General features: G+C 39.8%; 2 protein-coding genes and 1 long non-coding RNA gene across 6 annotated transcripts in view; 1 reads left to right on the top strand and 2 right to left on the bottom strand.

Moving 5' to 3' along the window:
- The window catches only part of PDHX (pyruvate dehydrogenase complex component X), a 32,907-nt gene extending 27,813 nt beyond the window's left edge, over positions 1–5,094 (bottom strand). Inside the window, exon 1 of one of the 3 annotated variants that reach the window (XM_014873549.2) lies at positions 4,914–5,094. In XM_014873549.2, the coding sequence (XP_014729035.2) occupies positions 4,914–5,055 (142 nt within the window). In that variant the 5' untranslated portion in view covers positions 5,056–5,094. Of the gene's footprint in view, positions 1–4,130; positions 4,184–4,884 lie in introns of those variants that run through there. The other 2 variants (XM_088166776.1, XM_088166777.1) reach the window with 2 other exon arrangements.
- A 128-nt stretch (positions 5,095–5,222) lies between these two features.
- APIP (APAF1 interacting protein) lies at positions 5,223–16,395 on the top strand. 2 transcript variants are annotated; one of them, XM_088166778.1, is made up of 8 exons: positions 5,444–5,487; positions 6,163–6,268; positions 7,695–7,795; positions 10,222–10,270; positions 11,565–11,682; positions 12,718–12,853; positions 15,392–15,559; positions 16,067–16,395. In XM_088166778.1, the coding sequence occupies exons 2-8, from the start codon at positions 6,170–6,172 to the stop codon at positions 16,164–16,166; spliced, it is 771 nt and encodes a 256-aa protein (XP_088022904.1). In that variant the 5' UTR covers positions 5,444–5,487; positions 6,163–6,169; the 3' UTR covers positions 16,167–16,395. The 2 variants fall into 2 exon arrangements, with proteins under 2 accessions (XP_014729125.2, XP_088022904.1); XM_014873639.2 differs by lacking the exon at positions 6,163–6,268 and having other exon boundaries at positions 5,223–5,487.
- A 4,422-nt stretch (positions 16,396–20,817) lies between these two features.
- Positions 20,818–27,281, bottom strand: part of LOC148223291 (uncharacterized) — a 28,081-nt gene continuing 21,617 nt past the window's right edge. The window contains exons 2-3 of the long non-coding RNA XR_015804405.1: positions 21,947–22,009; positions 20,818–20,876 (exon numbers count right to left, since the gene is read on the bottom strand). This is a non-coding gene — a long non-coding RNA (uncharacterized LOC148223291). The remainder of the gene's footprint in view (positions 20,877–21,946; positions 22,010–27,281) is intronic.

Raw genomic sequence — 27,281 nt, 5'->3', positions numbered from 1 at the left:
AATGAGTACTTTTTCAGTGTAACTTTTCTCTCAGTTAATTGCTTAACACAAATGAAACTAAAAGTGCATGAATCTGAAAGATAACGGAACAAAAGATTCACTGTGTTGCTCTTTTTTTAAAGCTTACATACAACCATGCCCAGCAAAGAGCTCAAAGGAAAAATTTCCATTACAAGAGAAATAGAAATTCACAAACCCTGAATTCCTAGACCTGAAGTTTTGTTGATCATCTCAAAATCCACTAAAAGCACTACATCCTCCTATCTCCTGTCCTCCTTCTCCTCCTTGACTCAGGCTGTGGAATTTTTTCAAGATTCAAGCATATCTTTTAAATAAAGCCTTTGTGATCCTAATATTCCAGACACTGATGATCTACCTCTTCCACTGATAAACTTTTGAAATATTTATTTATCCTTTTTACTAGAAAACTCTATCTACTTTGCAGAAATGGCTTGATTTCAAGTTTCAGTGATTTCATCTTGGTTCAGTAAACCCATATGCAGAAGCAGCACTGTGTAACAGCAGGTGTGTGCCATGTTAGTGGAATTCTTCTGAGGGCAGAGCTCAGGATACAGTCCTTGGCTTCACAGCAAATTACACCTCTTGGCATCTGATCCTCTATACCAAAGAGGAGTATTCTGACATTAATATGAGAGATACTACCTTTCTGTACTTTTAAATATAGTTATGATGCAAAAAAAAGGCATCTTTTTAGATCAGTTTTGGAAAAGCAGCTTTCCAGTACCCGATTTTTGAGGTTCTTTCTTGAACTGTGATGCCTGAACTTGTGTTCATTTACAGAACAGAAATAGACACATAGAAGGTACATTGTATACAATGGCAAGGCTCATTTCTGCTTCATTGTCCCAGCATTAAGGATTGTTACCATTCAATAGGAAACAACACTACATTTCTCCTAGTTGCTGTATTGCTTGGAGTAGTCAGAAACAGCTAAAAAAACCTCATAGAAAAGAATAATTTTTTAGGTTTTTTTTCCTTATTATATGCTTTTCAGCCCAAAATTCTTCTCGTTTTCTTCCTTGCCCCCTTTTTTTTTTTTCTTTTCCAGAAGCTGTGCTAAGGCACATGGAGAACAGGGAGGTGATTCAGGACAGCCACAACAGCTTCACCAAGGCATGTCCTGCCTGACCAACCTAGTGGCTTTATATGATAGAATGACACCAGCAAATACAGAAGGGCTATGGATGTCACCCCTCTGGACTAAGAACATTGTTCTCTGTAAATTGATGAATTTGATGGGTAGACTGTTCCATGGGTGAGGAATGGGTTGGATCCAGAGGGTAGTGGTCACCATCTCAATGCCCCCACGGCCATTGGTGACTCTGAGAAGTACTGGCAGATGAAAAGCTGTCATGTGGCAGGTTAAGGCTCACAGCCCAGAAAGCAAACACAGCCTGGGACACATAAAAATCAGCGTGGCCAGCTGGTCAAGGGCAGTTCTGCCTCTCTAGTCTGATGAGGTCCCACCTAGAGAAATGCACCCAGCTCCTGAATCCTCAGCACAGGAAAGACATGGATGTGTTAGAGGGGGTCCAGAGGACAGCCATAAAAATGATGAGGGAGGGAGCACCTCTTGTATGAAAAAAGATCAAGAGAACTGGGGTTGTCGGAGGAGAGAAGGTTCCAGGGAGACCTTACAGCAGTCTTTCAATAGCTACTAAAAAGAGCTTCTAAGAGAGATGGGGACAGGCCTCCTAATTGAGCCAATAGCAGTGGAACAAGGGGTAATGGTTTGAATCGAGAGAGGGAGGATTTAAACTGGGTGAAAGGAAGATATTTACAATGACAGAGATGAAACACAGAACACAGAAACAGGCTGCTCAGAGTGGTGGTGGACACCCCAGCACTGGGACCTAGCAAGGTCAGGTTGGATGGGGTTCTGAGCAGCCTGGTCTATTTGAAGATATCCCTGCTCATTGCAGGGGGGTGGACTAGATGACCTTTAAAGGTCCCTTCCAACCCAAACCACTCCATAATTTTTCTTTTAAATGTGAAATGGAAACACTGTAGCAAACCCCTAATGACCTAAGCAGCCATCAATGATCCTGACATTTTAAAATGCACCAAGAACAGAAAGCGAGTTAGTTATTCCCTAAAGCCCCCAAGATAGCAACACAATCAGGGTCATGCAAACCCAAACACTGGAGTTTTGTGGAAATGAGCTCAATTGCATGGCTGACATTCCCAGAAGACTGCATGAGCAAATACACCTTTTTTTTTTTGTCTCAGTCTTTCCATGGTAGTTTAAGTTTAATATTACTCATTATTGTGATATTTAGAAATGTATCCAGACAACGTTCCTTGTAACACTCAATTCCCATCTGAATTACCTCCATGCACTTTCTTGAAAAAGTTTCTTGCAACCTCTCATCTAGGACTAATATACAGAAAAATGAACCACGTTATGTATGTGAATGCTTATCCGTGTTCATTTACCAAATAAATTTTTGTAGTCTTTGAAGTATGACTGACAAATTAAAGTATGAGTTAACAATTGTCTTATACTATACATATACTCAAAAATAGTTTTTCAGTAACAGCAAGTAGAAAACATTACACATTATAGGATGCAAAGAAGTGTTCTCAGTTTCATCAGTCTAACTTGGCAAGTCTGGCTTTGACAATCAAAAACTTATTTTGAAGCCATATCCCACAAATATCTAGGATTATTGAGAACTAGTGGACAGACGTCACTTTAAAAAGTGAAAATAATCCACATTTTTAATGAGAAAAAAATTAATTTTTGAACATGGTGGTTCAAATTTCTCTTCCAGAAAGAGCTACTTGATCCATTTCCCAGAATATGCTTCATACTTTGGCACAAACACAAAACTGAGCAACAAATTTGTGCCACTGTAACACTTTCCCTTCAGTGTTATGAGCAACTACCACAAAACATACAATCCATTCTGGTCCTTTTATCAAGTTAGAAGATAAACTCCAAAAGCAAGTAGCCATGAAATGGACAAGTAAATAAATAAAATTGGATACAAAGAAGAACACAAGACCTTGTGCATCCATTTAATGCTTATGCCCAGAGAAGTTCACACCTCTAACATAAAGAGGTCATTCTGTTCTTTCTGTTTTCTCTTTTTCTTCTTTCTCTGTGACCGACAAACTAAGAATTCCATTCTGAATTAATTGTTTTAATTATGCAAAACAACTTTTCCTCTATCAGCACCACGAAAAAGGACAGAAACATAGTAAGAAACAAAAAATTCATGTGACATGAAAAACTAGATCCACATGAACCAATACTTCAAATAGCAGCTTTTTCAGAAACAGAAAAGCAGAGAATTAAACATAATGCTAAAATAAAATTTACTTCTATTTACACTGTCAGACTAGGAACCAACAGTGAGTTTTATGTCCAAATGAGCTGTATTTTACCAGAGAAGTTATGACTTCTCATCTTTAATTTTAGAGGTAACAACAAATTTAAGATAACTGGTGTCACCAAAATACACACCACCTTGAAAAGCTGTAAGTACACTACAAGGGTTGAATGAGGAAAGCTTGAATGATTTAAAGGTGTGATCTATCCACCCTAACACTTTAGAGCTTACTGTAAGGAATTAAAAGATTTTAGTCATTTGCATATCCAAATTTAGAAATTTAACTCCAGCTCAAAATAAAATACACAATAGATTGTCCGGGATGAGTGTAGACAAGAGGTACTTAAGAAGTTAAATAATAAAACTAATTTAGGAGTAGCTTATCCTACATTATATTATATTTGCCTTCTATTGTATGTAGAAAGAAGCAAGCTTTATCTAATGAAATTTGGAAACAAATAACATTTATTTCAAGAAAGGGATAGACTTCCCTGTATCACACACAGCAAGTTTTACAAAGGAAAATATTTTCATACTGCAAAGCAGCAAAGGCAACCACTGCTGGAAGGAAGGGAATGTCGAGGTCTAAACCACAATGATTAAACTGTCTCTGAACTGCTACTGAGTTTTATTACACGAGGTTAATGAAAGCTCACTTTTTTGTAAGTGCACTTAAACTCCAAAGAGTTCAGGTATTTCATGCTCAGCATCACACCAGGACCTCATAACAACGCACCTGACCATTGTTTAAATGTTTTACAAGTTGCAACTTACAGAGCAAGTAGGGAAAGATCACATTTCATTTCAGGATCCATAAACTCTTCCCACATCTCTTAGAGACAGAGGAAAACATGAAAGGGTAAATGATCTGCCTGATACTCCTGAAATACACATCTTGAAAGGGTGTTGTCATAACCTCACACCTTGACTTCTATGTAAGAAAGGATGCTAGACGTGCAATTAATAAACTCCATTTTTCCATCAAAAAAAACCAAACGGAATTACATAAAAGATACATCACACACCGTTCTCCCGTTATTTGAAACATTACCAGGAGAATAAGATGACAGAAACGTGGTGGAATTGCTAAACATGGACCAAAAATAAGAGAAGTTCACGGAGGACTGTGTCCCGCGGGACGGAGCCCTGTCCCTGAGCAGCGGCATTAACAGCACGGGAGGGACCGACCGTGACCCTCATTCCCTCTCCCTGTGCAGCTGCAAGGGAGGACGTAGAGCAGGGTGAAGGAAAAGTGGTTTGGATTTTTTTTTTTCTGCCCACCTTCGCATTATCCCGCTCTGATTCTAACTGGCAATAACCGCAATCAACACCCCCAAATAGAGTCTGCTCTGCCCACGACAGTAATCGACTAGTGGTCTCTCCCTGTCCTCATCTCACTGCATGAACCTTCTGCTCTATTTTCTCTCCCCCGCCCAGCTGCGGAGGGGAGCTGCAGAGGAGCTCCGCTGAGTGCCTGACATCCAGCCAGGGTCAACCCTCTGTCCGCAGCAGATCCCCGCAGACATACCTACAGCACGGCACCCGCCCGCCACTCACCCAGCAGATCCCGGGTGCCGTGCAGGTGCCTCCAGCCTGCCCGGGCGGGCAGGGAGAGCCCCGCGCCCAGCGCCGAGCGCCCGGCCCGCAGCACCCGCAGCAGCCGCTCCCCGCCGCCGCTCAGCCATAGGGACGCCGCCATCTTGCCCCCCACCCCCCGACCGCGCCGGGGCTGCCCCGCTGACTGCCTGAACTGAAATAACCCGGCACGCCCCCTGCGCCGGGGGAGCGCTTCAGCGAGCCCCCGTGCCCCGCCTGCCCCTTCCGCGGCACCTGCCGTGGGATTGGCCGTCTCGATCGCCCCATGCTCGGGCAAATACAACCTGACGGGCACCCGCGCCCAGCCTGGCTGTTTATCCCCGGGGTTCACCCGCATCTCCTCTAGTCACTGCCGGCTCCCGGCCCGAGGGGAGGGCAGCGGCCTCTCCATCCCGCCCGCCGGGGCTCGGGTCGGTGCCCGCGGCCGGGGTATGCCCGGCGCTCCGCAGGCGCCCGCGCGGCCGCCAAAGAAGCCCCCGAGCAAGGACCCCGCGCTGGCCTTGCCATGGCGGCCGCCGGCGGGGACGCGGTGCAGGTAACGAGGGCCGGGGGGCGGCGGGGCCCCGCCACCGCTCCGACAGCTCCCCGCCATCGCGGGGACTGAGGCTGTTCTTGAACCTTGGTAATTAGCCAGCAGCTTCGCAGTTGCTAATTATAGGGAGGCCACGGGAGTACTGGTGGACGGCAGGTTGACTGTGAGCTGGCAGCGTGCCCTGGCGGCCAGGAGGAAACTCAGCCAGCAAGAATCCTGGCGGACTCAGTGTCCAGCATTCCAAGAGCAATGTTCTTAAGCTAAAGCACAAGTTCTCAACACGGGGATGAACTTCTTTGCTTTGAGGCTGGCAGAGCACTGGAATAGGCTGCGTAAGGGATGGTGGAGTCTCCCTCTCTGGAAACATTCAAAACCCACGTGGAGGTTTTCCTGTGTCACCTGCTTTAGGTGACCCTGCCTTGGCAGGGGGATTGCACTGGATTACCTCCAAAGGTCTCTCCCAACCCTAACTGTTCTGTGATCCTATGTAAACTCGTAAAAAATGTAAATTTAATACAGTTTCCAGAATGTTGCCAGCTGTCTGGCTGCATCTCCAGGACTCATGGCTTTTTTTATATTAACTGGGGTTGTTCAGGTTTGTTTTGTGATTTGGCTTCTTTTGTTTAGTTTTTGGTTTTTTTAATTGGTCTTTGTTTGGGGTTTTATGTATCATCACAGCCAGAACATGAGCTGGCAGTGCTGTGCTTCATCAAGCACAATAAACACTGAGCACATGGAAGCATCTCCTGGACAAGGCTCAGAACACCTCTCCAGTTTGTATGTGGTGAGAGACCAGCCCAGTCTTCAAAACCAGCAGGGACATGAGAGGTATCAGCAGCCTACATAATGTGGCCTGTCAGGGTCATCATAAATGAAACAAAACAAAGCAAAAAAAAAGAGCAGCAGATTGAGTTGTCATAATAACATAAAACACTGTGACAGAGGTGAAAGGGAAGACCTGCATGTCCATGGTCTTTGGTAAGAGAGAACAAATCTTGTGACTCACTGTCATTGGGGGTTATAAAGATGAGGTTAGAGTAGGAGATTCCAAAAGTCAAACGTGCCCCAGGCTGCCATCCCCAGTAATTCACCTTCCCAGTGTCCTGCCTCATGCTGCTGTTCCATGCTGCCTCCCACCCTTAGTTCTGCAAGTCCCACAGCAGCTGAAGCACTTCTGTCTAAACATTTCAGCAAAGCCATTGGCACCAAGCAAGCAGCTGCCTACCATTTCTGCTGTGTGCTGCTTTTGCTTTTTTGTTATTCTGTGGGTGTTGACAAAATACTCCCCCCTAATGTGGATTCTTGCTGCTAAACAAAATATTTTTCTTGGAAATGTTATTGGATGGGTGTTAGTGACTGATGTGAGCAGTAGAGCAGCTAATCATTTGTTATTTAAAAAAAAACTTTAAGCTTCTAGTTGCTGCAATAAAAGTAATCCTATAAAAAAGGCACACCATAAAAGCAGCTGTTTTACTGTGGTAATGTCGGTAGAAATCTTACCTCTGACACTAGAGATACCTTTGGTTAATATATGGATACAGATATTACTGTAATAAAAATGGAATATTAAAAAAAATAAGATTTTTTTCCTTTCAAAGAAATATTAAAATGGTGTAATTTGCCTTCTGACTAAACTGCATGTAAAGTAACTTTGAGTTGTAAAAATGTAAGAATGCAAAATTCATAAAATAATTTGCATATATTTTCTGTGGTATTTTTTGAGTGCTGTTTAAAAATATATATTGACTAATAAAGTCTGTTCTACTGAAATTTGTAAATCAAGCAAAATAAACCTACAGAAAAACTGATTCAATAAGAAAACTATTAGTCAAGCTTTTAAAAATGGATAATGTTAGATGCACTTATTTTCCCTTTTTTTGTGCAATAGTCCGTAACATAATCCTGCTGGTGTAATATGCACGGGCCAGTGCACTCAAATAAATTTTAGATGAGACCTTTCCTGTGAAAGATAGTCAGACATGCCCCTTATTTGGGGGTTTTGTTTGTTTCAAGCTGTGATGTCCCTGGCAGAGCATAAAGGGCATTATGTAAACATGTAATTATTTTGTAATTGAAGTTCATTAGCATAAATTAAACCATTTTGCTTCAGTATGAAAGTACTAATCCTTTAAGCTCAGTTTGAGAGTTTGAATTCTTAGGTCTGAGGTGTTTCTGATGTTTTTTCATTGATTTATTTAATTTCTTTTTAGGATGGGTTACATCCAAGGAATCTTATCCCAGAGCTTTGTAGACTGTTTTATGGTTTGGGCTGGGTAACAGGAACTGGTGGAGGAATCAGCTTGAAACATGGGTGAGTAATGATGAAAGAGAAATAATGTGGTGAGAGAAAGGCTGGCTGTGTTTAGTATTTGGTGAGGGCATTTCAGTTCCATGAGAAATGTTTGCAAGTTGAGAGTGAGCAAGAAGTTAGAGGGGGAAATGAACAAATTTAACCAATAGGAGAGAGGTGAATAGTCTGAATTAATCATTGCAGACCCTTCAATGGACAGAGACAACTTCAGGGAGTGACCTTATCCTGTCCTTTTCCTACCTTTGTTTAAGGTAGATGAATTGTCTTTAAAGAACAATGTGTTCCCCCTTTTTCATTTCATTGGCTATGGAATTTAGAATGGGTTACATCAGGCTTTCAAATGCCTGTGGTTAAATAAGATCATTCTCAGCCTGGACATTTTGCAGGCCAGATATTTCCTCTAAGAAGGAAATTACTGTTCTACTGAGGTGATTTCTAAGAAGACAAATGCTTTACATATAATTAAAGCACAACAGGTAACAACAACAATTTTTGGTCTCTATCTCCTGCAAAGAAGCACTGCTTTGTGGTTTAATTTGCTTGTCTCCCACCTATTCATAATCCCCAATCCTTTTAGTGGAAGCAGAGCTCCTCTCAGTGGCCACTGAAAAAAAGATAAGTCCTCATTCTGCAAAAAGCCTTGCACAGTGCCTGCAATTCTGTACCCAGTCACAAGGCTGTGACACAACCTTGAAAGAATCTGACCTCTCATTTTTCTAGTATACTCTTGCATGCATGCACAACCATCCATTGCTACTCAAATATGTATATTATATATATGTATATATATATATATATATATATATATATATATATATATATATGTGTGTGTGTGTGAATAAAAGACCCTGAATGCTCATAGTTGTGCTGTTTGGACTTCATGCAGGTCATTTCAACTCCCTGCTTGATTTTGCATGCAAAGCAACAGCAGTAATAATAATGAGATGAATGAACAGAGAATAAATTCTTGTTTTTAAAGTTGTCTGTGGGAAGATCTTTTTAGCACTAATTTGCCATCAGCAACTCCTGTTGGTTGTGGCAAGACAAATGGCATTATCAGAGAATGCACTAATATAGTTTTCCTTAGTATTTCTGTAGCTTCTTTACCTGGCATTGTTAGAAAGGAAAATGTAAAAGAAGAGTTGAAATTTGATTCAAATATAGCAACTGTTTTTACCAGCTAATCTTAATCAGCCTTACTCACTGTGATGTTCATATCAACTATCAAGAAAAAAAAAAGCCAAAATGCCAATTGGACTTGGCATAGCATATTAAAAATGGATGTAGAATTCTTTGTGAGGTATCTTGTATTTGAAGACTTTGTCATCAGATTTTCTCTTTCTGGTTAAGTTCTAAAAAAGAAAAATATCTGATTTAAGAAAAATTGTGTGTCTCATAAGTAACTGAATTTACCACTTAATTTCTCATCTTCCTCATGCAAATGAATCAAGACTAAATTAATGCAATGCCAGCAGCGTTAATTCATGAATGTCAAAAATTGCAAATACGATAAAATCACATTCCTCTGTGCTTCACAGACATCTTACCACAGAACAACGAGGTCTCCCCTGAGCCTCCTTTTCTCCAGGCTGAACACCTCCACTCCCTCAGCTGCTCCTCACAGGACTTGTGCTCCAGAGCCTTCAGCAGCTCCAATACTCTTATCCAGAACTGCAAACATCCATGATCCATAGGAAATGGATCTGTAACTTGCCTAATTATTCACTAGATGTCTCTGTGCTCCTGAATTTAGTATGTGACTGCTGAAGCCAAACAGTGATTGCAATTCAGAGAGAGATTCTAGTTGGGGGTTTTGTGCTAATGAGGAAAATAATGCAAGAAGTGATGCACTTCTATTTAAATTTCTATCATTTAATTGCACTGAATTAGTGCTATCTCTTTATCAACACAAATAAACATGGAACTGCACTAGAAACTTAACCTGCACAGTTGAAAAAAAAGTATTTACCATGTTGAATGTTCCAGATAATTATTACTGTTTATAGATAGTTTATGGAATTTTATGTAATGGTTTTGTCACCTGCTTTATCACAGATCAGTATCTGCTTGTAATTTCTTATTTAATTTTTATTCTGAATTCCAGAAATTTGAGTTCCTGGAGGCAGAGGCTGTTTTTCTTTGTTGGAAAAATAAGGCTGCACTTCTTACATGTGTTTTTAGGTATCTGTCAGGTTGAAAGCAGGGTTTTGTACCCCTGCAAGTTAGAGATTTTATTTGCTTTTGCACAGTTCGGTTGTATTTTGAAAACTATCTACCTGTCAATGTATGGAAAGAGCAAGAAAGGTTTTTAATTGTGAGGGTCCAGATTTGGTATTTCCTTTTCAGTGGCTCAAGAGCTCAAATGCCTGTACAGTGGAACAGTCGTTGCTCAGCTGTGCTTACTGACTTTTCTCATCTGTTCCCAGGGATGAAATCTACATTGCTCCTTCAGGAGTCCAAAAGGAAAGAATACAGGTGTGTTAAACTGTGCTTTTACCTCCGAGCTCATCCTGAGACAGATGAAAGTGCCTTTGTTTAGAGTTTCATTTTTCCTTATGTGAAGTTACAAATTTGTTATACTGTTGATTACTGCTGATTCCTGAAACAACTGATGATTTCTCCCAGCACTCCACTATCACAGCCAGCCAGTATGTGTTTCAGTGGCCAATGTAGACTAGTCTTGACTTTCTCCTTGCTTTAAGTTAACACAAAGCAGTGTGAGAGTGGACTCCAGTCCAGCTTTATTCTTTGTCTGGTTTGGTTGGCTTTACCTGTCTGGCTACAGTTTCAAGTTACACACATAAATAGACACTAACACCTCATCACTGTTTATTTTCATTTGAGTGATTGCAAATATTTGTCTTGATATTCTCAGTAAATAACTGGGCTCTCCCCATGAAAAGGTGACCTTGTCTATCTGTCTGCTTTCCAAAAAGCCCCAAAATATAAGAGGAGGGGAGAATGGTAAATGATACCTATTTTATGACAGTATGGAACTCCCCCAGAATAATGCATGGAAAGGATTTGTCATAAATCTGAGGATAAATACAGTGAGGAGAGAAAGGAATTTCTTCACTGATAGAAACTTGAGGTCTCACAGCAGTGTTTTCTGGGGATGTGGAGAAGTAAGGAGGCAAAGGTATGTAAGATAACCACAATGGTCTGGTCTGTGCTTGCAGTAACAGAGGATTAAGCAGAGTCAGTGAAGAAATCTCCTGCAATTGTGTTTTCTGCTGATTTTTAAAATAACATTAAAATTTTATTACTGTCCTGAACAATTCTTTGTACTATTATGAATAGCTAATTGATGCAAAGGTAACATTTATGTAAGCTATTAAAAGCAAAGTTTAAAAGAAATAGTTCTACAAGTTAAATGTATTATTTTTAAGTTTAACTCGTGTAGTTTGTTGGTTCTTTTAAGTAGGGGAGGAAAAGTACAGCTACATTTCTTATTTTGAATCAGTTACTACCTTTCCTTTTGATCTGTTGTTGTTGTTACTGAGCTTTCCGAGAAAATTGTAGTTTTACAAATACGTGCATGGTATCAGTCTGAGGAAAAAGAGTACTTAATTTCCATTACACCATGTTGGTAAGTACTATTAGAAGCTGGAATAAACGTGGAGCATTACTGTGCTTTTACAAAGTTAAAATTACATTCTGTATTAAATACGTGGTTTGCATATATTTGTTTATATAAAGGGAAAACAAAACTGAGGTCAAATATCAAATAAAACTATCACAGATCAAAATAATTTCTTCTTTCTTACAGCCAGAAGACATGTTTGTTTGTGACATGAATGAGCAGGACATCAGTGGTCCTCCACTGCACAAGAAACTAAAGAAAAGTCAGTGCACACCTCTTTTTATGAATGCCTACACCATGAGAGGTATGTAGCAATGTTTGCAGTTCAGCAGTGACTGAAACACTGTGTATGTACATCCAAAATTGCTGTTCAGTACCATAATTCTTATACATAGAAGTTACAGTGAAATAAACATGGAACTATAAAATAAATTGATTTGCAAAGGTACATGTACAGTGGGATATAACCCATAGTAACATCCTGTCAGTATCACTTGCAGTTTAATCTTCTCTTGTAGCTATGCCTGTGATCATTTCAGCACTGATTTTTAGTGCACAATATTGGTAGATTGCAGGGGAAGCCTGGGATTACAGCAGTTTCATATCAGTGGTTTTGCCAATTCAGCTAGTACTGTTTAAATCCTTTTGCATCCGTTGGCTGAGATTAACAGTTATAAATTAGGAATAGGTAAAAACAGTATGAAACTTTTCTTTTGCAGGTAGACAGTCAGTAGATAGTAATAGAGAGCTTTTGATATTGTGTAAAATTTACATCTGTTGTTTTAGAAAGGATTTAGGGAGTCTCTTCTGCTCTTCCTGCACAAGCATCTTACATGTGTACTCAATGAATAGCAACATTGCATCTTTATAAGTAGATTATAATTATTGTCTGCCTAGCTTTCCATCATGACACAATAAGATAATGATTGTTTTGTCAGAGAATCAGCAGATAATTGAAGAAAACATAAAAAGAAAGTAAAAGGCTTTAAACTTCCATTTCACAAATAAATTTGGGAATTCTTTATAACCTCAGAACTCTGATAAAATTAAGAGTGTCTCAATCATTGCAGTATGTAAAGAATTGTACAAGTAGTGTCTCCTGGAATTTGTCACTAACTAAAAGTTAACACAAGTGTCCTAAAACAATCCATAATTATCCCTTATATGTGAGTAATTGCCTCATACCTTCATTTAGTTAGGTGTGTATTTTTTCCTCTCATACAGTAAATCACCATTTGCTAAGATGCCTAATCAAAGGAAATTAATCAAGTATGTAAATAAAATTTTCTTAATAGGTAAATTTTAAAATTAATTCTAAATTTCCTTTTTCTGTTCTTAGGGGCAGGAGCAGTGATCCATACACATTCCAAGGCTGCTGTTATGGCTACCCTTCTTTACCCAGGGAGTGAGTTCTCTATTACCCATCAGGAGATGATAAAAGGAATCCAGAAATGTACTTCAGGAGGCTATTACAGGTACTTCTTTATATTTAGGAGAAGAGGCATATTTGATCATTTATTTTCAGCAATTTAAATACAAGTCATTTGAGTTATATACTTGAAAGTGTAGAATATAAAGTATTAGAAATAAGAAGTAAAAAGACCTCTGGAATGAATGAGTCACCACTGGCTTTCTGTAGGATCTGAAGCCTGTGGAAGAGATCTGAGATAAAATCTTGTAATGCCAAGGCTGCTGTGGTCTGTTGAGCTACAGGAAGAAGCCAAATAAAGAGCTACATCCTGAGATGTTACCACAGCTGTACAACATTCAGCTGAAACTGGAGCCAGGCAGCACCAGGTTGGATTGATAGCATGTACAAACTACATTTGGGTGGACTTCACATATCACTGCCTGTGCTAGTTTGGGGCATGTTAAGAGAATAGAGGATTTCAGATTTACTTGACAGAGTTTGAAAGAAAATTCAGAATAAACAGCTCATTAAAGATAATGTTATTACTTTTCAAGGATGAGCTCTGAGGTAAGTGCTGAGTTATTCCAAATTATGTGTGATGGCTTGTTTTGAGGTCTCCACCCACAGAGTGTTGAATTGGGATCTGCAAACAACATTTATATAACATGTGACAAGGAGATGAGAAATTGAAATGCTAAATTCTTTCCACTTTTTGATGTTAATTTTTGTATCTAACTATTGCCCTTTGGCAAGGGAGCAAGCCATATGTGATTTTACGCCCAGGCATATTTTATTCCATTTTGGTTGACTTGGCAACTTTACTTTCTTGTCACCATTAGCATGTGCATTTTTAATGTGGTAAAATACAAGCTCTTGTATTGAATTGTCTAACAGCACTGGTTTTTTTAAATCCACAACAATTTTTTAATAGATGCATTTTGAACTCTCAAGCACTCCTACACCTTAGTCAGGAAACATTGTATTTAATGGGTTACATAGCTCCAAGTTTTCCTGTGTCATTCTATTAATTTACCAGAAATCCTCAAGAAGTCAAAGCTCCAGGATGAATATGGCTCATAAGCACTAGACTGATTCCACTGGCTTGCCTCACACAAGTCTCCCCATTGAATTAAAAGGAAAATTGGACCTTGGATTCAAAATACAAAATGAGACTTTTCACAAAAGGGATTGCATGTTGTTTCTAGTTACATAAATCTTCTCTGGAAGCTGTCCAGGAAAATGCTACAGATAGAATAATCAGAAGTATATGTTGGCCTAAATATGACTCCAGTGATCCCAGACTAGTTTTACCTTTGATTTCCATAGAAGGAGAATTAGATCAGTAGTAAACAGCTTTGAAAGTCAGACTATCACAAAGTATTTTACATCAAGGTTTCACCAAATGTAGGCTACTTACATTTCAATTAAAAAAAGAGAGCTATTGAGTATTTAGCTCATTCAGAGTTTTGACATTTTTTAGATATTAGTTCCTGATAGAAAGCTTTAGGAATCAGTTATGATATTTATAGCAGCTTCCAAGCTCAAGCAGAAAGCAGAACCTAGGAAGCCAATCCATTAACTCATTTAGCCTCATTAGTAACAAAAACTCCGAGTGTAATTTTAGTGATCAGAATTTATAAGAGTCAAAGTAAAGCTTCAAATGCCACTTCACTTTCTTCATTCACTATTTTTATAGCCTTCCTTAAGGAAAGCATCAGCATTGAGAACTGTAAGGGATGAGACTTTATCTTCTGAATATTTGATTTAAAATACAAGTTGTTGGTGTCGGGTTTTTTTGCTTTCTTTGTGTGTTTTACGAAAGAAAGTACTACTAGCATCCACTCATGAAATATCTATGTGATCTCAATGATAAATCTGAACCTGAACTGGGGACTTATTAAAACTATTTAAACAAGTTTCTGCTAGTGTTAATTAAGGTTCACACAATGCCAAATATCCCAGTCCTCCTTCAGAAGAAACTCTTAGGCAAGTTCCACTGAGTAACGTGCATCATCTTGTCTTTGGAACTGGGGTTCTCAGGCTCTCTCAAGATCACATGTAGCCCACCAATGACTCCATCACAGAGAATTTACTTTTCATGTGTTGACTCTACCTTCTATTTATATGCCTTAGCAGGACAATCTTCCAGGGGCTTTTTGGACTACCTAAATTAATTTTTTCTGCTCTCCAGCAAACAGCTTCATTTCCTTCTTCATGATATGATTCTTTTAAATAATTTAGTCTGAGGTAAAGCTTGTAGATGATGCCAGTACAGGATGAAAAGTTTGAAAAAGTTGTAAAGGGACCCAACTACAAAGTGATATGGCAATAAACAGCTACACCTAATAGATTAAAGTGTTGTTTTCTTTTTGTGCCTCGAGTGTAGCTCAGGTATTGCCAGCGTAATATGTGTTTGGGAGTGAGACATGTTCCTGAGAATTCCTGTGCTACAGCATGACTCACAAGAGAAGAGCAATAAAATCTAGTGCTGAGAATTTAACATTTTACACGGTCAGAGGATAATCTCTTTCTTAGGGATAAGTTTTATGCATCCAAGCACAGAGATATTTTTTAAATACATAAACATGGCTTTTTTTAATAGATATCACGATACACTAGTGGTTCCTATTATTGAGAATACACCAGAAGAGAAGGATCTCAAGGAGAGAATGGCACGTGCAATGGAAAAATACCCAGACTCTTGTGCTGTCTTGGTCAGACGTCATGGTGTTTATGTATGGGGAGAGACATGGGAAAAAGCCAAAACCATGTGAGTACAATTCAGGAATATGCTATCTCTTGCCTTAAGATGTTCATGAACTTAATGCTATGTATATTTCCAAGGCCTCTCTGCATGTATGGGGAACTTTTGGGAATGGATTCATCCATGATTCTGTTGCTTGATTTTCCTTTCATATCAGTGCTGGCTGATAGGGTTGCCAACATTTTCCTTTCAGACAAGTCAACAAGTCCCTCCTCATATAAAACACACAGGTTATCTCTGCTTTTATATGACACCTGCCAGTACTGTTTGTCTAGCCCTCCCTAGTCCCATTTTTGGAATTTAACTCATCTGCTGATGGAAATGCAGCAAATCAATATTATGTAGCAAAATGGCACTTTCCATTCCACAACATTGGAAATAAACAATAATAGAGCTGTCCAGTCAGCCTGTCATCTTGGTGATAAAATCTTAAGGAAGGAAAATACTAATTTTCATAAAACATGGTAAGACTTGAGCTTTACTTACATCGCATTTTTTCCCTATTTATTTTAGGTGTGAATGTTATGACTACTTGTTTGATATCGCAGTGCAGATGAAGCAGCACGGGCTAGATCCTTCAAAACATCCAGTGGAAGAAAATGGGATCTTGTAAATGTCAACAACATTTATACTCAGGTGTGAACTTACCTGTAAGGATGATCTGTTTGAAGGGAGAGACTAGAGATGACACAATCACTTCAGTCTGCTTTCACACTCAGGAAACTTCATTATTTGAATTCATCTTCTCCCAGTCTGCTCCATTACCACTGCAGTTGTGTCTATGCCTGAAATAGCGCTCCTTTTCCACAAAATGAAATAAAAAATATATGTATTAATAGCTAGATATGTCTGTTGCATATTTAGTACCAATGTACAGCATGGAGTGTGATTTCTTTTTAAAACAAAACAATATCAAGCATTCCCAGAAAAGGTAAAAAAGGCAGAGCCTAGGGAGCTGATCTGTACAGAGATGTCTGAACACCCACATTTGTTCTGCTTGCAGGATCAGGTATGATTTCAGACCATCTCAGTGATATTACTGATTGTATGGTGGGTTGGCTGGAGGTTTTAGGGGGTTAGGTTTTTTCCTTCAACAGACTTGGTTGGTTTGAGTTTCACTGGGAAGTGTCACCTGTTTACCTCATGCAGGAAATCATTTTGACTTTCTGGTTTTTTACTGTAGCAATGATGAGTTTTGACAATTTTCATAAGAAATTCTTGAAGCTAAAGCCCATAGATAACATGATCAGGGTGTACTTTACATGAAGGGTACCTGGAACAATTCTCACATAAGTTATGTACAACTTGGTATGGCAAAACGCAGTGGTAGCATAACATTTCAGACTTGGGAATTACAAGTTTAAAGGTACCAGTACTGAGATGACAAAGGAATTTCATGAGCAAAGCAGTGGTGTAATTAAACAGGATAGGCTAATGACAAATGCTTGCTCAGGCAGCATGACCCCACAACAGCCAGGGACGTGGCTCCTCAGCCTTTATGCCCACCCTAGAGAGGAAGCAGTGGGACAGGGGTTTGCTGTCAGGGAGTCTCTGCTGTAGCAGGTATGTGGGGTGCTGCCCCTGCCTACAGTGATGGAGACGTGCCCAGGGCTGCCTCATGGCCCCTGACAGCCATTCTGGAATCACTCCCAGCCCCCCAGCTCTGTGACACCCTCCCCCTGCTGCTGTCACGAGGCCCCGCCCCCCCACCACACTGCCAGGGGTGTCATGTGACCCCACACCCAGCCACGTGATTGCTGGGGTGTCACTTGGCTCCGCCCCTCAGGCCATGTGACTTCTAGGGTGTCACATGGCCCTGCCCCTCTGCCACGTGACTTCCGGGTGTCATGTGGCTTCACACCCCAGGCACGTGACTGCTGGGGTGTCACATGGCTCCGCCCCTCTGCCACATGACTTTCTGGGTGTCACGTGGCTTCATCCTGGGTACGTGACTGCTGGGGTGTCACCTGGCCCCGCCCCTCTGCCACGTGGCTTCCTGGTGTCATGTGGCTCCACCCCCAGGCACATGACTGCCGGGGGTGTCACGTGGCCCCGCCCCCCCCGGGCATGTAACTGTCCATGACTTTCGCGGGTGTCACATGGCTCTGCCCCTCTGCCACATCACTTCCGGGTGTCATGTGGCTTCACACCCCAGGCATGTGACTGCCAGGGTGTCACATGACTCCGCCCCTCTGCCACATGACTTCCGGGTGTCATGTGGCTCCACCCCCAGGCATGGGACTGCCAGAGTGTCACATGGCCCCGCCCCTCTGCCATGTGACTTCCAAGTGTTACATGGCTTCACCCCAGGCACGTGACTGCTGGGGGTGTCACATGGCCCCTCCCCTCTGCCACATGACTTCCAGGTGAACGTGGCTCCACCCCTCTGGCCACGTGACTGCCAGGGTGTCGCATGGTTCTGTCCCCGCCCCTCCCTCCGGCCACAGGGCGCTGGACATGAAAGGTATCCCATTTCCATGGGAAACAAACCTCACCCCTCCAGGTTCCTGATAGCAGTATGGAGGAGGCGTTTGGCACTCCAGAGACAGCCAGGGGTCAAGGTGGTGACAGCTTTCGTCTGGGAGAAATCCTTTGCTGTTCCAAATTTTAGCATGCAGAAACCCAGGCCCAAGGCCCTGGACACAAATGGTGGCATGGGAAATGCCCCTGGCATTGATATTCCTTTGCCTATTGATTATGACAAGTTTTAGAATATTTTTTTGCTTTTACTTTGTTCCTCCTGTAGAGATTTCTTCCATGATGATGGCAGTTCCAGCTTTCACCCCACACTATTGAAGCCAGAAGAGGGTGCTGATTCTCAGCTGATTGACAAATGGCAGCAGGAACTTTTAACTATTAAACACACCCAAGAAGAAAAGGAGAGTTTAAAAAAACCCAACTACTGAGCGATCACTGCAATTTACAAGTCCTGTCGAATGCCACAGTAGGAGGAATGAAAATTCAGATGCAAAAATACTTTGAAAAACTTTGGAGAACTAAAGTCACATTTTGGTTTTGTGCCTCAAAAATTCGTATTTCAACAACCTGCATTTGTTGATCCTGCTCTAATGCTACATCATTTAACTTGAAATAAGTCTCCATTTCTGAAAGTTATCGTAGCTTTTATTCTTAGGGAAAAAAATTGAGGACAACCCCTTAATGAGAAGTTAATAAAAGTTTAAAGTGTTGTTTGAACTCTTGATTCCTTCATACCATGTTTGTGTTTATGGATTTTTTTAAATTTCTTTTTTTAAATTAAGCCTGTAGCATATGTATTTTTAAATTCTCCTATTTGTCATTATAATGAAAGGAAATTTTATAGCATGTATTTTGTATTTGTTACTGAGGGACTGCTCTGGGTCTTACCTCTTTAAATTCCTTCACTTTGGATAACAGCTTTTTATGACCTCTGCTTAGCCCCCCCGAAGGCAGATCTAATCCAACTGCTCATTAAAATACAGTCTCACATAATTATGACACTTAATGTCTTCTTTCAAAATCTTCTGGAATGGCCCCCTGGTGGCATCAGTGTAAGCCTCGACTGACCAACTTTCTATAATTGAGTACTGAGACCTCAGTCCCGAGGGTGAACTGAGGCAGGCTAAGTGCCAGCTGACCCTGCTTTCTGCTGGGGACCATGCATTCCCACCACTTCCCCTTCCATCATCTCTGGCACTTTCTTTGAGCTTCCATGAGGTGAATTAACTCTTCAACCTAAAATAAAACCATTGTGGGAGTGGAGGAAAAAAAAAAAAGTTTCAATTATTTCCTACTAAGCCACTGGTAAAAACATTGAATCCAATCAAAGGTGAGTCCAAAGAGAGCCAGAACCAGGGGAAGAGGAGATGGCTGATGCCAGAGATTGCAGGCACCACTTCCCCCTTTTCCTGGGGATGACAATTAAGATCAGTATTTTGGATTCTTAGGCACGTTTGCCCTTCCCTCTTGTACGTAGCTCTGTACCTGCAGTGTGCAACCTTTAACCCTTAGGGGGTTAAATAGCCTTGGTTATTGTGAAATAATGATTATCACTAAGTAACTGCGGGTTGTTGGCTATTTGTTTACTGATATGTTTTTTTCATTATTAGACACTTGTTTGTCAGTGGCAAATACTTTGCAGTGATTCCACATCTTCTGAGTTTATGTGGATTGCAGTAAGAGCCTGTGTAAAAATGCTATTTTTTAGACCACAGAGTGACTTTGGACAGGCTGCTTCACTTAAGCATAAAGTACCTCTGAAGTGTGTTCAAGACTTGAGAGGTGCAACTCACCTGAAGGGAAAGCAGACTGTCATTCTCTTAGCTTTTCTTCTCTGTGGACGTACTAATAAAAATATTTCTTCATGTGACAATCCCATTAGTCTTGAAATCTAGTTGCCATCTATTCATTGTGGCCTTCAATTCTTTATTTAAACTGCCTGATTTTTGCGAAAAATAACATCTGAAGATGATTTCAGAATAGCTGATAATTGTATCATTTCATGATACTGATGTTTTGTAAGGATAAAGAACATTTTACATTTGATGGGTTTTTTTGCATATATAATGATAAACCATAAAAGAACACTCACAAGGAAAGGTATTTTTTTGCCAGCTATATTCCTCTGGGGTTGTGTTAGTTAAAATGTTTGCTTTCTCATGCAGCTACAATTTGCCACTCTGTAAATCATCCCATTTCTACAACAGTAGTTAAGTTCTTTCATACAGAATTCTTAGCTGCTCAGAGTCCCATTCAGTGATTTGGGAATGAGTGAAATGCACCCTTCTCATGTGAACCCTCATCAAAGAAATTAATGCCTCCACAGCTCTGGTGGCTTCATAACTGTGTGAAATGATTTCTGTTTCCTCAAGTGCTCAGAAAGCTCTTGCAGTTCAGCTCCAGTTATGTAGAACAAAAATAGGAGAACATCTCATACGATTCAAAGCTTCTGAACTCACGTAATTTTTAAGTCTATCTCTTTTCCTGATGTGAATAGTAGGCTTATTAGCCAGCTAGGTATTTTTCTATGTTTGCAGCAAAGACTTGATCTCCACTGAAGCTGATTATCTAGGTTCAGTATCACCAGATAGGCTTATGGCAAAATGACATAATTCCCATCTAAATGGCTCATCCAAAAAGCTAAGTAAGTTCCAACGTTTCTCAATAAAAGTAACATCCTAGCAAACATCCTGCTTGCTTTCCAAGAAGGAAATAAAACTGCAGAATACAGGATCTTGAAATGTTAAAGAGATAGAACTCTTAACTTACCATAAGCAGTTATGATGCCAATATGTGTTCTGTCGTGAATGCTGTAATGCTTGAACAATTGGCATCCTCTTCAACTCTGAAATTATAATTTAAAAATTAACAATAAAAAATCCCACTGACTAGTAGGACATTACAAATAAACCAGTAGCCTTCCTCTAAATTGTTTTTTGCCACGCATTTTGCCAAACAGGTCTGTAACAGTTTTTTGCTATTTTTACAGAAGATGGCAAATTGGAAAAAAAAGATATCTGGAACACTCTAGATGGATTAGTCTCATACTGAGGAGTAGAAGAAAATACATAGTTTTATATTAATCCTTCCTGAATTCAAAATTGTTTAAAAAAACGTCTGAAAATGCTTCATTTTCCAAGCCACTTTGTATTTAAGTTTTGTTCTAAGGGGAGGTGAACCCTTGCAGGCTTTGGTCTGGTTTTGTTTTGCTACCTGTTAGATAAAACAGGAGTTGTGCCTTACAGACCCAAGTTGTGTCCAAGGACAGCCCTCTGAGCTGAGGCAGACTTGTAACAGTGTGTAGAGGAGCCTGTGATTGCACTTTGCAGCCAAACTGATCTAAGCCTTCGTGGGTCTGGACATTTGCTTAAATTTCAAGTCAGCTTAATGTTAACGGCTTGATGTTACTCCAGAAGAATGCTACCTGACCTGATTTTTAAAAGAGCAAATTTCTAAGTCCCTGAGTCTCAAAAAGAGCTCTCAGGTATTTATCGTGGTACTGCTGAAGGTTTTGCTGCATATACTGGATGGTAAATAAAATCTGGATTTTGGTTGACTTGATTAGCACAGTGTTGTATTTCTGCTGAATGGGAGCACAAGGGTTTCAGCATATACTGGCTGAAATTGCAAAATTTGTTGAGGTGAAACCTCTAGTGGGACCACAGCCATTGCCTATTTCTTAGGATTTTAATCTATTAGATTCAAAAGCAATACCAAATATTAAATTTTTATTTTTTTCTATAGTCTTCAGACTTCATCTAGCATCTGCTAGTTTTTGCTGGAGCAGTCAAAAAAAAAAGCAGTGACTGCCTAATGCTCAGTACAAAAGATGGATTGAGCATGTTTGTCTGGATGGGCAATCATGGAAGCTCATATACTCTGAGTAGCACTGACAAACACTCTCTCTGTACTTACATATGTGTGTTGGGTTTTTTAACTCTAAGATGCTGTGCTGTTGGACTAGCAAGTTTCTCCCATCTACAACAGATAAAATTACAGGTTAATCACCAGAAACCAGATCTACAGGAATTTATTTAAGTAGTTGAGCGTAAATTCTCGCTCCTTAATGAGCCTCAGATTAGCTTCAATTTCTCTAATGATAATTTCTGGTTATTACAAACAGAATACACTGGATATAGAAGAAAGAATAGGTCTTATGTTTAAAACAAAGAGCTGGATGTCTAGATTTTGTGGCTGATTGAACTGTTACCTTAAGGTCATGCCTTGAACAGTTCACTTTGATGGGAGTTTCAAAAGACCTTGAATGAATCAGATACTACCCTAAATCCCATTGGATAATCAGGGGATTAATTTCGATAGGCTGCCCTCTTAACTTCAAGGATGTAGCTGTCTTTATTTCAATCAGGAGTAAAAAAGGATAAAACAGAGGGGGTCACCTTGAGTACAAGCTGTCAACTTACCACTGCTCTATCCCAGTTTGATATCGAATACCTAACTAGTATTTTTTTCCCATACTAGAAACTTGTAGTCTCTCGAGTTAAGAAAAAGATTACATAACTTGATTTCACCTAGAAGGAATTTACAAACCTGAGAAATCAGGAACTGAGCTGTCCTGCTTACTCACATGTACATTAAGAGTCCCAAAAGTAACACGGCACAATTTTTGTGACTCCAATTTCTCCCTTCCCAAAGGATACCAGCTCTCTGTCTTTCCAGATGGAACCTGTGTTTTATAACGTCCTTTTTTAGTTCTCCAGACAAGGCAGGTTACCCTGAGAGCACTGCAATGAGGAACAACACGTGTGAATGACGACTGTGCCTTACCTGGGCTCAGCAGCTTGCTGGGCACTTAACACCAATGATTCCATTTCTTTTGTCTTTATGCTTTGTCTCATTTCCGTGTTTTATTCGCTTTGAATCAATCCTGCTTTTCTGTAAGATTTTCTTCCTTCTGGTGTTTTCCTTAGAATCTTTGAAACCAAATGTAAACTTAGCACCATTTGCATTCTGGTTGAACTTTCAAACCCGGGAATATTTTTGTGTTAGCAAACATCTCTTTCCTGATTCATCTGCTACATCCCTGACACATCTGGGCATGTCCTGTTATTGTCTGTTTGCAAAATTTTGGTACTTAAAACAGTTAATATGCCTTTTGTATCTCAGACACACTAGAATTTTGCAAGCGAGTGTCTGTTGATTGCAAGAGCATATGAGCAAGTATGAGACTAATTTCCTGTTAAGGAGTCGCTACATTAAAAGGATATTTGCATAATCATAGTCCAAGATAATGTAGGGAAAACCCCTGAGATCATTCTGCTGCCAGGATTAAGCCAAGCCCAACATGTAATTTATTTGAATGCATGAAAGCTGCTTCTTATCGTTCACTTCTATCTCAAGTCTCCAAGCACTTTAGTTGGCAGCAGCAGGCTCTAACTCCTCCTGGGTAATTCATTATCCTCAACAACTTTTAAAAGGGTTATTTTAAGTTTAACTTAACAGTCCCTGCAACTTAATTAATACAATAAAAAAATTATTCCTTTTATGATTTCTGTCACGTGTTCTAAATCAAGCTGCAGCATCTTCTTGGGTCATCATTTTATTTAATGCTCTCACCTTCATGTTATGATAAATTCAGAAATACTGCATGCACCACAAAAACGGGTTCAGGACTACACCTATGAAAAACATAGGCAAAACCAATGAGATTTCTTAATGCAGGTACTTTTTTCAACTTGTATATAAATAAAGAAGTGTCCACATAGGAATTTAGCAGAAGGGCCTCAAAAGAAAGTACATTAGCTAGGAAAAATCAAGGCACCTAGCAGTGCTGTTTCTGAACAGATTAATACTTAGGGCTAGAGGTTCCTGATTTTCATTTTAAATTCAGCTGCATGCTTGAAGTTTTATTTGGAGAATCTCATTGTCAACCTAAAGACTTTCACGTGGTACTTGCTGCATGCTTAGAGGCTTATGGCTAGAGTGCTGTAATGGTACCTGAAAGGTTGGGGGTTTTTGGGTGGTTTTTTTTTTGTTTTTTTTTTTGCTCTGCTTGGAAAAGTAAGTTATTTGAACCCAGAAGTCCAATTTGCCTTTTTTGGGAAAAAAAAAAAAAAAGAAAAAAAAAAAAAAGAAAAAAAAAAAAAGGCAAAGAAATCCCAAGGCTGCTGGCATGGTTGAAACAAATGGGGGTACAAAGAGATGTGTAGGTGTAGCAAGAGGGCAGCTGCTGTTTCTGAAAAGCAGCAGAAGGAGGAGAGCCCATTCAGGAGCATTTCAGGGACAGCTCAGGCTACCAAGCCTCCAGCCATAGCACAAGAGGAGAGCAACGTTTCAAGCGAGGAAAGAGCACACATTATGATAACAAATTATTTAATTGTAGGAAAGACTAGAAGAGAGAATATAATTAAGGTCTCAGACACCTAAATAAAAAAAATATCTAGTAGCAGTGGTAGCAACATTAGCAGATAAGCACGATTAAACAAATAGCATGATGAGCACTGTCCATTTCAGTTTAAACACTAATAAAACACTTCTACTCTACTAGAAAATTGTACCATGATTTACTATGATTAAAACAGCACAGCTCTAGTAGCCTGAATATTTCAATATTGTTAATAAAAGAGTTGTATACTAACTTACATTAAGATGTATTGTCCTGTTTGAACCTTCTAGCCCTCAGTAAGGAAGATTATTATATATGAAAAAGAAGGTCTAGACTTTTGAAGTAGCTCTTACAGCACAGATTCCTACTCAATTTTTGAAAAGGTAAAAGCAAAACTGTCCAATACTGAAAATTAGAGACCAATTCCATTCAAACCAGAAGAGAACAAAGGCTGATCAAGTAGACAATAAGTGTAACCTGAGTGTAACCCTCGGTGCAACTCGAAACTCACATTGCACAAAAGGAATTACCAAAGAAAATGAAATGACAATACATTGCAACCTGTTCCCATAGGGAGACAACGGGCTGAAGACAGTCATCCCTACTATATTTAATGTCTCTCCATAAAATACAGCCTATGTTTAACTCTGTCTTAAGAAAGGTTCCCAAGCTGAAACACTGAGACCAAAATTGTGGCATGATGCCATATAGCAGCATTATGCAAGACATGAGTTTTCCCTTATCATCTTCCCGTGCATTTGGAAATCTATGCAGAAATCAATATGAAGAAATTTATCAGCAGACTTAATCTCTGGAGGGAAAAAAATTTCCGAAACTACTTTGCTTTTTTCCTTTATTATTAGTGATAGGCATTCACAGCTTCACTTCCAGAAATCCTCCAAGGCTCTGCAGCGTTCCAATCTGCTTTACTAGTCTCTGATTTATTTTTTTTTCCCCTCATATCATATCCAGAATTGATCCTAACAACAGTGGGGACAGTTTTACAAAGATTTCTTCATAGAAGAAGTGCCCACACATGAGAACTGCTTTAGGAATACAGAATATTCATACATAGTAAAAAAAAATTCCACCATGAGCACAAGATTGCTGAACAGAGGAGTAGGGTACAGGTGAACAGGAAGGGGCATGCTAAAAGCCATAAGTAACTAGTGTTAAAACCTCAGAAAATCAAAGTAATATCGCAGGGATCACTAAAATGCTGTTATCCAGCAGAGGATACTGTTAAAAATGCTGTTATCCAGGAGAGATTAAAGCCAGGATAGTTTCTTAAGCTGTATTTTTATACCTTGCCACCTCTGCACTGAAAATGTACTTTTGGATATAACTAATTCATTAGATGGACTAATTCTGTCTATAGAGAAAATTATCACAATTTTCTCTGCCTTTTATATTGACTAGAAAAACTAAAGCATTAAAAAGGCTAAGATCAGGTCAGAGATAATTTCACCAGGATAAAGAATAATGCAAGCAACTGAAGACTTCCTTGCAGAACTCCTGCAGGCCCTCCTTGAGGGGCTGAGCACAGTGATTTCGGGAGCAGAAGATATGACACTTCCTCAGGATTTGCAGATATCCTTGGGAATTAACTTCTGTTACCCAAACAGGCTCTTAGGATTAGCTAAAATATTTAGTTAATTCATCTTCAAGAGCACAAGAGGGGTATAAAATCACAACATCCTCCTCCAAACTATAACTTCAATGCTTGACTTCCTAGAGGAACTCTAAGTTCCTGTTGTGCTTTAATCCCAGACTAAGCCTCACATGGCTACTTGCTGACTGGTGAGCAGGGGAGGAGAATCAGGATGCTTCAGATGCTTCCTTATGCATCTTTCAAGCATTTACAGCTTGGAAGTGCTGTCCAAAAAAAGGACTAGGTTTCTGATACCTGTAACGAACTGCCTTGTAAAAATTTTGTATTCAAAGGTAGAAGAAAATTTACATTTTTAAAATGCAGGCTGTGTGTGAAGTAAAATAAGGAACCAGTAGCACACAACAAGAACAAGAGTAGGTCTTTAATCTTGAGCCATATCTGGGTGTTAGACTGAACAGAGCAGAATAGCAGCCTCCTCCTATTTGAGAAATCTCAACCTGGAATCCATTCCTAAAGGTGGATGACTAAGCACTATCTTTGAATAAAATGTAACCAAGGATTTTGTTTTTCCTGAGGAGAAGGAAGTACCAGTTCCATCAAGTTGTATCCAAGGCAGTTATTCAGAATTATGAAAACCTGGTACTCTTTTGTGATGAGTAGGTACAACCAAGTTCCTCTCATCTCAGGACGAGAGCTAAAACTTTAGTTATTTTAAATTTGGTGGGAGCATTCTCATTCCTTTTGGCTGAAAACGCTGTGGAATTATTCACTGGCTCAGTAGGACACCTCAAGCAACCAATAGTTCATTTACATGGGACAGGGGAGTCTTGAATTCTGTTCTGTGTTTAGTTTATAGACAGATGCTTGACTCTCTGTCCCACTTGTGTTGGTGCTCTTTTAGCTGGAGCTAGAGGAAGATGAGTAAGCAGAAGGAAGCTAAAGCACTGTCACTCAGCAAAGCTTTTTTTGAAGACCCTCCAGCAGCAGAAGGAATCACAGTGTACTCTATTCTGGAGCTTTGTGGATGAGTGTCATTTATATGAAATGGAATTGTAAAAGCTTCTTTTCTGTGTCAGTTAGAAAAAAACATTTCATTCAGAGCCTGACCCAGATGTGCTCACACCCTCCAAAGACATATCAAGATTTTGGGTCCTGAAAGGGTTTAGCTTTTGATGTATGTGCTTGGTTATTCAAGGCTTTTGATTATAGTACACAATTCCAGAAGGAATTCAGATGGAATTAGAATGGAAAGAACCTATGGATTAAATATCTCTAATAAAAATACCTAAGAAGCT

Source organism: Sturnus vulgaris, chromosome 6, assembly GCF_052056855.1.
Source record: "Sturnus vulgaris isolate bStuVul1 chromosome 6, bStuVul1.hap1, whole genome shotgun sequence".
NCBI classification, from domain to species: Eukaryota; Metazoa; Chordata; class Aves; order Passeriformes; family Sturnidae; genus Sturnus; species Sturnus vulgaris.
Note: the sequence above shows the minus strand (reverse complement) of the source record. Positions and strands in the feature narration are given on the sequence as shown.